Raw genomic sequence first — 15,531 nt, forward strand, 5'->3', positions numbered from 1 at the left:
AGCATGGGTCCCGAGTCCAAGAGGTTAGTCTGAACATGTCGATAGTATCCTCAGTCAAAGTACAGAAAAAGAGCCAGATCCTAGAAAAGCATTTGCTTGAGTTTTTAAAGACAGATAAGCTTCTTTAAATTGGTTGTCCAAGAAGCCAAATAGTTGGGCTTTCAATAATGTACCCTCTTTATGAAATGTCTTATATTCAGTTATTTAAAGCAGAAGCTCAGTTAACTAATATCTGTTTAATCCAACTTGCCCAACTTAACCACAATTTTCATTTCCTCTGTAAATTAACTGATGCCCACATACTTCTCTTCCCACTGAGTTGTATATTTACCAAGCATCAGCTGGGTTTGTTCTTAAATTTACTTGATGCCAGTTCTACTTATAATCACATAATTTAATTACGTGTAATATAAACCAACAGAAACAGGGTGCCAAAGGTAAGACTAATTGTTTCTATGGAAACTAAATTGAGACTAGTGGTCGTACATGGCAGTTTGAACACTTACATTTATCTCCTGTCTCCCTACACCTCATTAAGATGAAAGTAAAGGGCTAACGGGCATAAACTTCTAAGGGCAAAGAATGAGAGAGATGATACATACATAGACTCTAGTTGCTGACAAAATTTTGGGATAGAATAATTGGTAATTAAGTTTCAACTTTTTCTACTCTATAAGTGTCTGCAAGGGAGAAAGCCTCAAAAAGCAAGTTGAGTCCTGCTACATAGAAAGAGGCAAAAGTAGGGGAATTACACCGACTCCCCCTCCCATCTTCCCTTTCGCCCATATGGCCCTCGGACAGTCCCTCACAACTGCTGATAGGAAGCAGGCAACTCAGAAAACACAGGGAAGGGGGCGGGGTGCCAAATCATGAAACGTGCAACTCTCGCCCTCTCCCACTCTGTGGCTACCAGAACTCTGCCAGGTAGGACCAACTACGTAATTTGCAGAGCCCAGTGCAAAGTGAAAATGTGGGGCTCCTTGTTCAAAAAAGTATTAAGAATTTCAAGATAGTGACAGCAAAGTACTAAAACAAGTGTGATTCCCTCTGGGTGGGAGGTGCTGTACACCGCACAGGTTATGCACCCCTGAGGCCTGCCCTGCTACTGCAGGCTACTCCTGCACGTAGACTGGAGGGTGTTTTCTTGGAAACTTAGACAGCCCAGAAAAATGACTGGAATTCCATACGCAGGAATTTCTCAGTATAACAGTTCAATTCTCATCTTGTCAATGTGGGTATTTTATGCATTTGAGGGCAATTTTTGTGCAGCACAAAAGATTACTCAGAAATTATCCTGGGCTTTTTAAATTAATTTTACCTCTTAATGTTACAAATATTAAAACCTAGTTCTTCCTTAAACTTTTAAATTCAATTCCCAGCTCTGATTTGGTAGATTTATAGCTCTACCAATATGTAATATTCATTTTTAAGAGGGTTTTTAGCTCCAAATTCTCTTTCAACATTTTTAAGCTTTAATGTAATGAATACATTTCATTTTCATTTCTTCAACTCTTGTAACAAAACTTTCAAAGAAAAATCCCTAGCAATGCCTTCTCAAGTAAAATAACTCATAAATTAAATTTATACACATAATGGGATTTAATTTCTTTTAAATGGTCAATTTTTTTTTAAGATTTTATTGGGGAAGGAACAGGACTTTATTGGGGAACAGTGTGTATTTCCAGGACTTTATTGGTGAACAGTGTGTTTTTCCCAGGACCCATCAGCTCCAAGTCAAGTTGTTGTCCTTTCAGTCTTAGTTGTGGAGGATGCAGCTCAGCTCCAGGTCCAGTTGCCATTGTTCAATCTTAGTTACAGGGGCGCAGCCCACCATCCCTTGCGGAACCGGCAACCTTGTGGTTGAGAGCACATGTTCCAACCAACTGAGCCATCGGGGAGCTCAGTGGCAGCTCGTTGTCTTCATTCTAATTTTGGAGGGTGCAGCCCACTGGCCCATGTGGGAATCGAACTGGCAACCCTGTTGCCCAGAGCTCACGCTCTAAACAACTGAGCCACCCGTCTGCCCCCAATACATTTTATAAATTTAGTAAGAGTTAAACTTTTAATCCCAAATCTAAATCAGTTACACAACTTGTACTTTAAATAGGAATCACAGATTAACCTGTTCTCTAGTATGCCTAAATCTCTTAAACATTAGAAATAATACTCCAATCTCTCTGCCCCCGTGGCCACCCTGCCTCCTCCTCTGTGTGTCTCTTTTTCTCTGTGTGTCTACTTATAAGGATATATGTGATTGCATTTAGGCCCAATTCACATAATCCAGGATTATCTAATCAAGATCTTTCATTTAAATACATCTGCAAAGATCCTTTTCCCAAATACGGTAACATTCACAGATCCCAAGTATTTGACATCAATATCTTTTGGAGGACCATTTTTGGGGGCCTACCTAAACATCCATCCCCTTCTTTTGGTAACAAGTCCCTTATTACTTCTTGGAAAACTATATCCTCCAAATGGGGGTAATCTATGAACTCAATTCAGTTTGGGTGAAGCTACCTCTTTGCCCTCTATGGATACATGATAAAGACCTGGCCAATCAGCATATTTTATCCCCTTTAGCCATAATAATTGGCTCAGTGATATGCATGTGACTCAAACTAACGTGACCACTTTCCAAGACTTTTGTTGGAACAAATGGGAGACATGATTTTTGTTGTGGGACTGCTAGACTAAACAAAAGCTATACATTGACTCACTTGATGGGAAGGATAATGAGATAATCCACAAAACTGACGGAAAAGCATTAGGTACTAGAACCAAGGCTCAATGTCTCCAAGATACACATTCCGTCTCATGTCTGCTTGGTTTCTTTTCATCAACAATCTCTCTCCACATGGAAGGGAAGATGGTTGTATAGAGCCAGGAGCATATCCTCTTGTCTTTGACAATCCCAGAGAAAGACAAACACTACACTCTAGCATCCACATATTAATTTCAAAGGACGTTGATGAGCTCTGCTTTTGTCTTCAAAGTCTTAAGGCTAGAAATAATTACCCTTGCTAGAGAAACCATCATTGATCCAGGCTGTATCATGTTGCCAGGCAATGTGTCAGGTAATGAGGAGGGGACACACAAACACAAACAACTCAAAGAAACCACCACCACCAAGAAAATACCACTGTTCTTGTCTTATAAAACTTGTAGTCTAGTTGGGAAATCACATGAATAAATATAAAATTACTGTGGTATATGTCATGAGAACAAGTACATGAAGACCACAGCAGGGAGGATGGCAGAATTTGTATCAGAAAGAAGAGGGCTACATAGTGTTCTAGGCAGAAGAAATATGTTCAAAGCCCCTGTGGCAGAAAGGAGCATTGCTCACTGAATGACCTAAGACCCGGCTGACAGGCTAGGGAGAACAAGGTGTGATTGACACTGAAGACGTAGGTAGGGCAAGAACATGCACATTATTGTAGGCTACGTTAAGTAATTTATATTTTACCTGAAGTGCCATTAAACGCCATTTAAATGTCTTAAAGGGGTGAGAAGGGGGACAGTAATAGACACGAACAAATTTGTATTTTGAAAAGATCACTGTGACTATACAGTAGAGAACAGACTGGTGTTGCGCCTGTGATTGCAAGAAGATACACTGAGTTTTCAGATTGAGTTCCAGAGCTTTATGCATTCCTGCCTCTTACTTTCCCAGGTTATATTGAAAAGAAAAATCAGTTAAATAAATGAAAGCAGCTTTTAGAAGAGTGATTATCTGCTCTGCAAAATGGCTCGCTTTCTTTAGCAATTTTTTTCCCAGTGGTCACAGTCTGCAATTTGAGTCCATCCACTTGCTCTTCAAAGAAGTCAAGAAAATAAGGCAACAGGATCTCTACACAATCTGTGGGGCCATAAAGGATGAGACACTGACAATTGTTTAGTTCCTGTGTCTCAATTCCTAGATGCCTCATGGCTCTAAATACCATCACCCGGATGACTCTCAAATTTCTATCTGTAGTCCACACTTCTTCCCTGAACCTCAAAATCGAATTGTCTACTCAATTTCTCCACTTGGAAGTCTAATAGATTTCAAACTCAACACATAAAAAGCAAAATTTCTGATTTCTTCAAGAATCTCTACAACTCAATTCTTCCAAGTTGCTCACAATCTCTTTTATCTCACACGTATTCCACATCTAATATGTTCACAAATCTTATCAGCTCTTTAAAAATATGTGCAGAATTCAATTCAACTTTCATTACCTTAATCGCTACCACTCTGGCCCAAACTACTATCACTACGGCCTGGATTATTGCAGTAACTTCCTGATACCACTTTTCACCAACTAATATGTATTTATTTTCACCAGCCTCCCTCTATGTAATCTCCGGGAAACCGAGGACCTGTTTCTTTCACGTAGTGCCATGAACCCCAGGCAATCTCGCAGACGCTCCATAAACACTTACTGGAATGAATACTTTATACCACCATATATGCAGTCATTCACTTAAAAAGATGTTTGGGTGTGTGAAAATTGACAGTAGAGGACTTTTACAAATTACAAATGCCCTAAGACAAAGCAGTGAATGGCAAGTGGGGTCAGCGGGTTGATGCAGTGTACACAAGCGGCCCGGCTTTCCCTCCGCCGGCAGGTTCCCATGCAAGCCAACGTCCCTCTGTTTTGGGCCACTGTGGGTGTAAAGCTTTGCACTCCACTCCACACCTGACCCTTAGCCCACCGTCTAAAGAGCCTCGGCCTCGTCCTGCTGAAGCGACGGGCGAACCCAATCAGTTTCGGGCTGGAGACGCACTGGAGCTCTCTCCAAGCTCTCACCGCTGACACTGGCTCCTAGGCTACACGGGTAACTTGCATCAGACAGTAAAAGGGGCACGCTACTCGTTGATCTTCTCCACTGTACTAGTGACCTAAAATCAAAAAGCAGGGAAGACACCTTCAGAGAATGAACCTTCAACCTGGCTATCAGTTACGGGCAGAGGCCCTCGGCGGAGATACTCCTTGCCCGCCTCTGGGGTTGATGGGAAGCGAAATCGGCATCAGTTGCCCTGACCCAAAATGGCAGGTTACTCCATCGCATATAGAGACGCGAAGATAGGGCCTTTGGGAGAAGTCAACATGAGGCGAGAGAACGAAAGCATCATTTTCTTGACCCAACATGTAGGCGGAGGTTAAAGAAGCGAGAATAGACACGGACGATAAAGCATCCAGATGGTAGAAACAGCGCACCTAGTGAGTGGCCACAGGCAACACGGTAACCTAACCCAAGATGGCGCCGGAAGTTATTGCCAGGACACAAAAGAGGCGGTGATTACCCTGATCCAAGATGGCGGTGGCGATTTAGTCGAGCCGAGGGAGCGTCTTTGCCCTTCTCCAAGATGGCGGCCGCCGTGGGCGCTGTCCCTGGCCCCGCCCCCGCGCGCTCCGCCCCGCCTCCCTCGTCCCTCCCACCGCCCCCTCGCAGTGCCTAGTTCCGGCGGTGGTGCTCGCGCAAAGAGAGCGGGCTCCCGGCATTTGACATGGCGGTATCGGCGGCAACTGCAGCGAGCAGGGGGAATGGGGGTGGCGGGGGCCGGGCCGGGGCCGGCGAAGCCAGCGGCGCGCGGAAGAAGAAGGGCCCGGGGCCTCTGGCCACGGCGTACCTGGTCATCTACAATGTGGTGATGACGGCGGGGTGAGGCTGGGGCTCAGGGAGGCGGGCAGCGAACCTGGCCGGTGAAGGGGCTCTGCGGCCGGCGGAGGGGCCGGGCCAAGCCCACCGCGCGCAGCGCAGTCCCGGGGCTCGGCGTCTGGGACCGGGCACCTGGGCGCTGAGGGCAGCCGAGCGCCGAACGGCCCCGGTGCCTGCCAGGGACACGGGACTGGGCAAGTACCCAGGCAGCGGGTGTGCCTCGAGCTGGAGTTCGGGACTCCAGTGGGGCACGGGGAGGATGCCCAGGCGCAGGTCCGAGGGCCTTGGGAGGACGGGTGGGCTGTTCACAGGTCCGGGTCTGGGGAGCCGTGTGTCCGGCGATCGATCCCTGGCGGTCGGTCACGAATGGCGACCTGTTTCCCCCAAGGGGAGTGGAAAAAACTGTAGTTGCATAGTGACCATTTATTTAGGCGGCTGTTTTCAAAATCCAGGCTGAGCTATAATCTGAAAGGTAATGGAAAAGCTTTCAAAGTTTTTGACCAGTGACATGAGCAGAGGTGTGCTGTAGATGAGTTTAGACTTTTTTTTTTTTTTTTGGATAGATTGGGGTGGGGAAGGCCCTGGAGTGGAAGGCAGACCTACCGGGGAAGAGGGGAATAGACTCACCAAATGAGCTTTACCCCTCTTGTTTCTCCCTCATTTCAGTCCATCCCTTGTCATAGCGAGTTTTTAGTTCTAGTTCTGACACTAACTAGCCATGAGACCTTGGATACATTACTTTGTTTTTCTTGGCCTCTGCGTTTTCATCTGTAAAACTTAAGAGTTGGGCTAGGGGATCTCCAGGCTTCCTCCAGTTCTTTGATCCCCTGATTTTTGGTTAGGAGGAGCACAGGATCAGACTTTTTGTTATGTGTTTTTAAATTTTATTTATTTGTAAAACATTTTTAATATTAAGAAAATTTTTGAATCATACAGAAAAGTTGTAAGAACTGTGTAGTGAACATCCATTTTTGTTTATTTTTACAATAGGTAATACACTGGTGGGGTGCAAAATTCAGAATATATAAAAAGGCATACAGTGAAAATCTTACCCCTCAGCCTTCCCTTCCACCCAGATCTGCTCCCTGGAAGCAGCTTATTTTGTGTATCCTTCAAATGCTGATATAAGAATATATGTGTATATATACACACACACCCACGACGTGCCCATTTTTTAAACATATCACAAATATCTTGGGAGGATCATAGGCTTTATTGCTAGTATTAGAAATGGCCAGTGTTGAAACCTAGGCTCAGAGAAGTTGTTACTCGCTTGAGGTCACAGAACTTGTCAGTATTACTGAGTATGTCTGGACCTAGCACCTATTTCTCTTGACTTGTGGGCCATTGAAGGAATTTGACATATGCAAGTTTTCCTTATCCCATAAATGGTCACAGTGATTTTGAAAGAATATTCAGGAGTCTATTTATATGTAAAATTCTTGCCTTAGCAATGGCACTGTGAGAACATTGGATCTGGAAAGGGATATTAAGGTACTTTGGGGAAGAAGAAAAGAAGTCATTATTCCTGGGCAATGAACATAGAGAAGGGTGGGGAGAGGATATCTTAAACAGGAAGAGAAATGGGGATTGTGAGAATTAAGGAAGCTTTTTTCCTAGGTTGCTAATGCTGGACCAGTTACACCATGAAGGAGTTCATTTCTTTTACAGACGCTTGTTTGATGTTTTTGTATGACAGTTTCTAGCAATAACATAGACCACATACATACCCCATTACCTAGTTGAAATTATACACATAGGTAAATCTATTATTGCCTTCAAGGAGACCGACCTTAATAAAGGTTCACTTGTTTCGTGGAACTTACATTAAAAAATTACAGGGCCTGAGATTTATTTTTGAGGACAGTAAAGCAAATTTAACATTTACAGTGATATGCCTGAGTGCTTTCCTGTTTTGCATTTTGTACTGATCTGGATTTCTTTACAGAATTGATTTTGGGAAATTCAGCTATAAACAATCTTATTCTCTTAAAAACAAAACGAAAACCACCTTCTATTCTTACTTTATTTGCAATTTCAAAAGGATAAGTTTTAGGTTTGGGTAAGTTCCAGTGAGCTACTTGTAAAAGTAGTTTAAAACCTCTCTCCACCCTTTTAGTATTACAGACCTTTTAACTGCACAGTTTAAATTTTTCCTTTAACACTCTTTTTTTCCCCCCTCTTGTCTTAGACTTTCTGGCACTTAATTTAGCTGCTCAAGGACCAATTTAGCTTATTCCCTTCATTTTGGCCTTGTTCTCAACAGGCAGTGTTGCCAAAAAGCCGAGCTCCAGATGGGTGAGGTGCCACTGTGCTTTTGCAGAGCACTCTGTATGGTGCAACATTTCTGTGCATTGGCACTGGGAGCTATGGCTGATAAATCCAGGGCACTGATTCTTGAGGTCACCTTTAGCAATATTTGTTGGTTGCTATTACCTTACATCCTACTTACCTTTTTTTTTCCTTTTTCCTGATTGCTCTTTTTTCTCTTTTTCTTAGGTGGCTTGTTATAGCAGTTGGTCTGGTCAGAGCATACCTGGCTAAGGGTAGCTATCATAGTCTTTATTATTCCATTGAAAAGCCTTTGAAATTCTTCCAAACTGGAGCCTTATTGGAGGTAGGTCCTGAGATTTGTTGTTGATTTCAATTGTTACACAATAAAAAAACATGCTACGAAATTATACTGAAGTCGCCATATCTGTTGGATTTGCTTTAAATTTTGAAAACTTGCCTCAGCGTACTATAAGGTTCATACCTAGACTATCTTTTTGATCTAGATAAAGTAAAATCTAATTTTTTTTTTTATTATCTGGAAGATATTTTACATTCAACTTCCGTTGGAAATCATATGAAACAAGCTCATGTAAGAATTTTTTAAAATTCTAGGGACACTCTAGGGAAGTGTTAGCAAACTCAGATGCTTTCACGGGCCAGGCATATAATGGAAACAGTGAAATTGTTGGATGTAGGATGTCAGGAGTGATAGATGTTAGAAACGGTAGAGCCTATTGAAAGGTGTCCAAATTAAAAAAAAAAACAAAAAAATTACACAAAAGCTTATAAATTTCCCTGTGTTAATGTATCTCCAATCCTGTCTCCTGGGGTCAGTATGTGTTAGGATTTTTGATTTGCAAGTGACAGAAACCCAGTTCAAAGTATTTTAAGCAAAAAAGGAATTTACTGGCTTCTGTAGTTGATAAAGATACAGACTTAACTTACAAAATCAAAGGAACCCGCTCAGGAATGAGAACCAAGGATTTGACATCAGCACACTCTTTCCATCGCTCATCTGTGCTTACTTCCCTTTCTCACTGAATGTTGGTTCTAGGCTCTCCTACTGCAGTCTGCCTTCTCCACTGGGCAGGAAACCGGAAGGGAGTTTGTTTTCCTCAGTGTCTGTCACAGTTCTAGAGAAGGATTCTGGTTGGCCTTCCTAGACTAATCCCTCGTGCCAGTGATTAGGCAGGTGTAGGACACACGCCCACTCTCTAGCCAGGGGACTGCCCTGTTTCCCCAAAAATAAGACCTGGCCGGACAATCAGCTCTGATGCATTTTTTAGAGCAAAAATTAATATAAGACCTGCTCTTATTTTATTATAACATAAGACCTGGTCTAATATAATATACCAGGTATAATATAATTAATATAAGACCGGGTCTTAGATTAATTTTTGCTCCAAAAGATGCATTAGAGCTGATTGTCCGGCTAGGTCTTATTTTCCTGGAAATATGGTATACACTTTGTTAATGGAAAGAGGAAATGGGTATAGCTTTAGGCACACAACGTCAATAGCTGCCATAGTTCATTATGATGGAAAACCTTTAGGTTGAAGAGATCTGGTATTCTGTTTCCTTTCACTTAGCCTCTAGGGCAAGCTCATCATGACATTCAGGAGGATTTTTAAGGAAAAAAAAAACAAAAAACGTTCACTTCATGAAATGAGATGTGATGCCTCAACCTGTCACCCTCTCATTTGAAAGCAGAAAATTATGGTTTGTTTATTTTTTTCTCTCAGGAAGCAGATTTAATACTGTCCATACATGTTGTCAGTAGATGGTATGATGAAATGAGCTTCCAACTAGAGTCCGAGTATCCTTATTCTAAGTCTGCTGGTTTTACCAAATTACTCTAAAGTTGGGCAAGTGATTTATCTCTTGTTCATCTCATTTTCTCATTTTTAAAATTCTTACCCTGCGCAAGATCCAGCTGCTTGCCGCAGGAAAGCCACAACTCAAGAGGGGAGGTTGGTGGAAAGAAAAGCAGGTTTATTCCAAAATGCCAGCATTAAGGGAAAACAGTGGACTGCTTGTCATGAAGACTGCCTTCCCGTCGAAAGGTTTTATAGACATGCTAGAGGAGTTAGAACAAAGGAAAGGAGAAGCTGGTCAGGCAATCTCAGGAAAAAGGCGCTTTCCAGAGGCCAGTCTACCCCAGGAATAGGAGTGGATCCCATACAGATGCAAAAACCTCTCCCAAGTCAAGTAAACAGAACTATGGAAACTGGTCTGCATAGTAAATGTGTAGTTAAATGATTAAGGTTTGGTGGAAAGGAGGCAGAAAAAACAAGAACTTTCCAAAAGTCCCAAGTTAAATTACACTTGTTAAATCTAATTATACTAGTGGTCCAAATCTCAAAATGAAAGATGTAGTGCCAACATTACAGTCCCCCGTCTTACCAGCTTATCCTTATGGGAACTATTAGTGCTTGACAATATAGCCTATTTATAGGAGGAGAAAATGAATGCAGGGAGGTTAGCTACTCATTTATATCACTATGCTAAATGTTATTCTTTAGTAGTTTCTGTGGCTGTTTGCTTAAAAAACAAACACAGGTTATTCCCAAGAAACTTCAAATCTTAGGAAATATAACACTTTGCTTTTTAAAAGGTTTCAAAACATCTGCCAAGCAAGTGCAAAAGGGCATGTAGTAGTGTAATACAAAAAGACGATTTTGTTTCTGAGGAAATTAAATGATTTTTTGCAAAAAGGGTGCAAACGTCTATTGAGTTGGTGTTACAGTAATATAGCTTTTTATCAAATGGACACAAACCCTAGCTTTTTTGTACATGCTCATTCAAGAATGTCTTGAGTATTTTTTATAGATAACTTTCCAAATTATTCCAGGTGATAATTTAAATAAGTATGTATGTGTTTGAGTCACTGTAACGGGTGCTGTGGAGGTTGAGCCTTTGCTAATTAAAAAGTTTAAACTCTTATTGTATAGATGAGTATAATAGGAGCCTTGGCTGGACATTACAGAACCTCCCTAGCTAACTTACACAGTAAGGGAGATTCATTGTAGGGTATAGTTTGCCCCATGGAATCCAAGGACAGGCGTGCCGCTGGCTGGGCCTTAGGAATGGCCTGCAGTCAGGGACTGGGGCACCATAGGGAACCCAGGAGTTCTGACTCAGACTCTTATCTCTGCTGTCCTCTTTCTCCTTGTCTCTGATTCTCTCTTGTTTTCTTGCAGACTAGTTTTTTTTTTTTGGTTTCTTCGTTTACATGGCAGACAATGATTACAGAGAAGCTCCTGAGATTGTAGCTGGTTGGAAACAGAATCTCAGTCCCAATTCTTCATTCCCAGTGAAGGGCCTAATTTATCCAGCTTGAGTCAGTGCTCATTCCTGGACCAATCTCCTGTACCAAGGAACAAAGGCACATTAACTGTATAGAAGTTAGAGGGAAGGGGTAATATCTCGGAAAAGGGGTATGTTAGGTGGAAAGCCCAAGAAGTATTTAGCAAAGTACTGAGACACAATACAACAAAGATGATAATGTATGAGATGATTTATAAATTGACAAAGTAAAATACTGATAATCTTGTGGCCAGGTAGTGAGTATGTGAACAAATACAGTGTGTGTGTTGTGTTGAGTAATCCTAAGAGCTAATTAACATATGTAGCAAAAATATATTTTAAAGATGCCATCATGGATACACAAAGTGTGGTATCTCCATACCATAAAATGAAGTACTAGTACATGTTGTAACATGAATGAATCTTCAAAACATGCTGTGTGAAAAAAGCCAGGCACAAAAAAACCACATATTGTATGATTTCATTTATATGAAATATCCAAAATAGGTAAATCTATAGAAATAGAAAGATTAGTAGTTGCCAGGAACTTTGGGGAACGACTGTTAAAGAGGACAGGATTTCTTTTTACAGTGATGAAAATATTCTCGAATTGGATAGTGGTAGCAGTTGCACAACCTTGTGAACATAGTGAAAACCACTGAGTTGTACACTTTAAATGTGTAAATTTCATGGTATATGAATTATATCTCAATTTTTTTTAAAATGCCATTCATCTATAATGTGCTGTGGATAAGTTTTTGGTTTTTTTTACTTCATTCTTTTTTTGAATCCATGATATGGATAAGGACAGACTCTTAAACTTTGTTAAAGTTAAAGATTAGAAGTTAGTAGATTGATGCTACATTATGGCAATTTAAAATTATTTTTGAGAAAATTTAGAATTCTGAATATGTTTAGTTAACAGAAGACTAATCATAGCACACACTTTCAAACACTCGTGGTTGGTTGTGCCTCTCTGATTGACAGTGAGATTCCAGTGGTTCAACGGGACATTAATTCTGCAAAGACATTAATTGTTGAGACTGATAAAGACTGTCTTCAACATATGTGCATCACTATATACCACTTACCTACCACTGTCCGTTTTGAAATAGCTAATGGACCATAGCAACTCCCTTTCCTTCCCATCCCCTTCCAGATCTATTGCTCGGAAACCCCTTGTATCTACAATAAGAAACGGGGGGGGGGGGGGGAACCCAGTCTTATTTGTGATCTTTTTCTAGTTGATCTAGGGCTGGGTCTAAAGTGAGCTTCTCCAGAACTGGTTCTGGAGAAGCAGTGAAGGAGAGAAGACAGCTTTTGTTATGTTATCCAACCATCACTATCATTTTTAAAGCCCCATCTTGATGTTCTGGTCTAATTCTTCATGCTTTGCTTCTCAACTCACTTCAAATGCTTTAATGAAATATTCAGGAAACTGATTTAGGATATTTCTCTTAAATATAATAAAATCTTAACAATTTGAAGTATCCTTAATAAGACGAGGGCTCCCATCTTTTCTTCCTGCCCGTTTTATTGTAATACTAGATGATTTTTTTCCCACAGAGATACTAGGTCGTTAGGCTCTGTTGTTATTAATGCAATAATGTACTTCAGGTAGCTTGTCTTACGTTTGCTTTTGTGAACTCATCTGTGGCCATAATTATCATCTGTAATATTTTTCTTCCTGAAAAAATGCTGATTTTCCAATAATAGTAATTTTAAGAAGGAACCTTTGAAACAAGCTATATGCACATTTTAAACTACCTTTATTCTGAAGACGTGTTTGAAGAAAACAAACCTCTAAAAAAGACTTCTGAAAAGTCAGCAAAGCAAGTCATAGTGGAGATATCTAACATAGACAGAAATGACAACAAACCTAGACAAACCAGCTTCAAAAACAACTTGAAAACCAGAGGGAAAATAGAACTTGGATATAATTAATAAGTGTCACAACATTGGAAATGTAAAGGGAGCCTGTGAGAAATGGGAACCCACCCACACAGCCCTCACTGATTGCTGACTTAAGCAAAGAAGCAAATTGTTATGGTATTCAAAGAGGTAAGACAGCTAGTGGCTATAGAAAGGAATGTGTTGAAATTAAAAACAAAAAAAGAAAGAAAAATGAGCTAAAAATATTGATGGTGGCAGTCAGGGTAGAGAGGAGGCCTTAGTGCACAGAAATAGGTGGTACTGAAGATTCAAGAAAGACAGGAGTTCCCAGTTACAGTCTCAGATAAAATAGATTACAGAGCTGAAGTCATGGGGAGTTTTCCAAGTTCACCATTGGAAATGTAAAAAAGAACATTACAAAATAGTAGTGCCAAGCACATCAGAGGTATTATGTGTTGGTGCACTACCTAATGCATGACTGATTATCTGAACAACAGAAAAAATATATAGAAAAATAGTGAAACTCAACAGACTAATAATAATTTAATAGAACCAATGTATCTAGAAACTGGATTGAGGGTATACAATCTGTCAAAAAGTAAGGCTATCAGAAGTAGAAAAGGTTGGAATGTGTAACTGGTAAATAATCAGGAAAAATTGTAGAAAACTTTTCTGGATTGAGAGTATGTGGAGTTCTATCTAGGAGCTATTTTTTAAGAAAAAATAATCCCTTGTCTTTCTAGGGACCTGTTTGTTAATTTTTTAAACTTAAAACAAAGATAAGTGGTTGCCAGCAGAAAAGAGAAGGTTTTAAAATGTAATAGTAAAACAGTTTGAGTCCTTAGTCTTTGAAGAATAAAAAAAATCCACAACAAACTAGGAGAAAGCATTAGGTTCCTGGATATCAGACCATGCAATTTCCTACAGATGGAGATATTTTGAAAACAGTTACAAAAAGAAATGAAACTTTGAAAGAATCTTATCAAAAGATATTTAACTGTTACATAAAGAAATAAAATTAACCAAGTCTTTAACTGTGCAATAGAACATTCTGCAATGATAACATTCCCAATCTATACTGTTGGTTACGGTAGCCACTAGTCACGTGTGGCTGTTGAGACCTTGAAATATGGCTGGTGGGACAGAGAAACTGAGTTTTTAACTTTAGTTATTTTTAATTTAAATTTAAATAAGCACGTGTGGCTAGTGGCTACTGCACTGGACAGCACAGTTTTAGACCAGGGTACATATTGCTAGGTAGGTGTCCATGTGGAATCTCATAAGGTATTTCACATTTTACCAGGGTAGCATGAAGGGAAGGAGGGTAAGTAAGCAAACCTAACAATGAAAATTTTATGTCACTCCAGAGTTTATAAACTTAATTCATAAGACAAAAATACTGAGAATAATAAATTATGCCGATATTTTCATACTAGAAAAGTCAGTAGAAAAAAAGCAAATTGAAGATACTGGAGAAGGTATAGAAGGTACATATTAAATTGTTACTAGTGCTTACCTCTGGAGGGGTGGTATTGGGACTAAAAGATAATTTCTACTTTTTACTCTACATACTTTAATGTGTGTTTACATTATCACTTTGTGAATCTTAAAAAAGATACGCTATATAATATATAATAAAATATAATAGAAAACAAAAATTAACAGGAAAAATAAGATTAAAAAGTTCCTTGAGAAAGGAAGAAAATAGTCAGATAGGTTATCTTTTGATTTAAAGTAAAGTACAGAATCTTACATCTGCTATAGAAATCCTGTTAAATTAGAAAAAGGAAAAGACGGCAGAAATAATAAACCTGTCGAATGATTGAATATAGCAGAAATGCACATTTCTAATGTTTATGCACGTAGACTCGTTCATTTTATTAAAATAAAAAGGTATAGTGATGATTACTAGTTTAAAAACAAAATTCAACAATCCGTTGCCTGTGAAAGACTGACTTAAGGGCCTGCCCACCAGCTCGGTGGCTCAGGTGGTTGGAGCGCCATGCTCCTAACACTAAGGTCACTGGTTTGATTCCCACATGGGCTAGTGAGCTGCGCCCTCTACAGCTAAGATTGTGAACAACAGCTCTCCCTGGAGCTGGGCTGCTGTGAGGTTGGCGTGATCTGCTGCGGGCTACCTTGTGCCGCCACCCGTGAGCGGCCGTCCGCCAGCGAGAGCTGCCGTGAGCTGCTGTGAGCAGCCAACCGATGACTGGTCACGACTGGTGACCGACTGCCTCAGCCTGGGGGGAGCACAAGGCACATAATACCAGCATGGGCCAGGGAGCTGTGTCCTACATAATTAGACTGAGAAACAACGGCTTGAACCGGAGTTGTGGGGGGCGGAGGCGGAAGAAGGGGGTAAAAAGTTAAAAAAATAAAAGACTGACTGAAGCTTCCTAAAGGATA

General features: G+C 40.6%; 1 protein-coding gene across 1 annotated transcript in view; it reads left to right on the forward strand.

Annotated features, from left to right (window-relative positions):
• Positions 1 to 5,448: 5,448 nt before the first annotated feature.
• HACD2 (3-hydroxyacyl-CoA dehydratase 2) overlaps positions 5,449 to 15,531 on the forward strand; it is an 88,278-nt gene continuing 78,195 nt past the window's right edge. The window contains exons 1-2 of the mRNA XM_019738944.3: positions 5,449 to 5,652; positions 8,149 to 8,266. Coding sequence (XP_019594503.2) covers positions 5,498 to 5,652; positions 8,149 to 8,266 — 273 coding nt within the window. The 5' untranslated portion in view covers positions 5,449 to 5,497. The remainder of the gene's footprint in view (positions 5,653 to 8,148; positions 8,267 to 15,531) is intronic.

This window comes from Rhinolophus sinicus, chromosome 17 (assembly GCF_057876585.1).
Source record: "Rhinolophus sinicus isolate RSI-liver-muscle chromosome 17, RSI-T2T, whole genome shotgun sequence".
Lineage (NCBI taxonomy): Eukaryota > Metazoa > Chordata > Mammalia > Chiroptera > Rhinolophidae > Rhinolophus > Rhinolophus sinicus.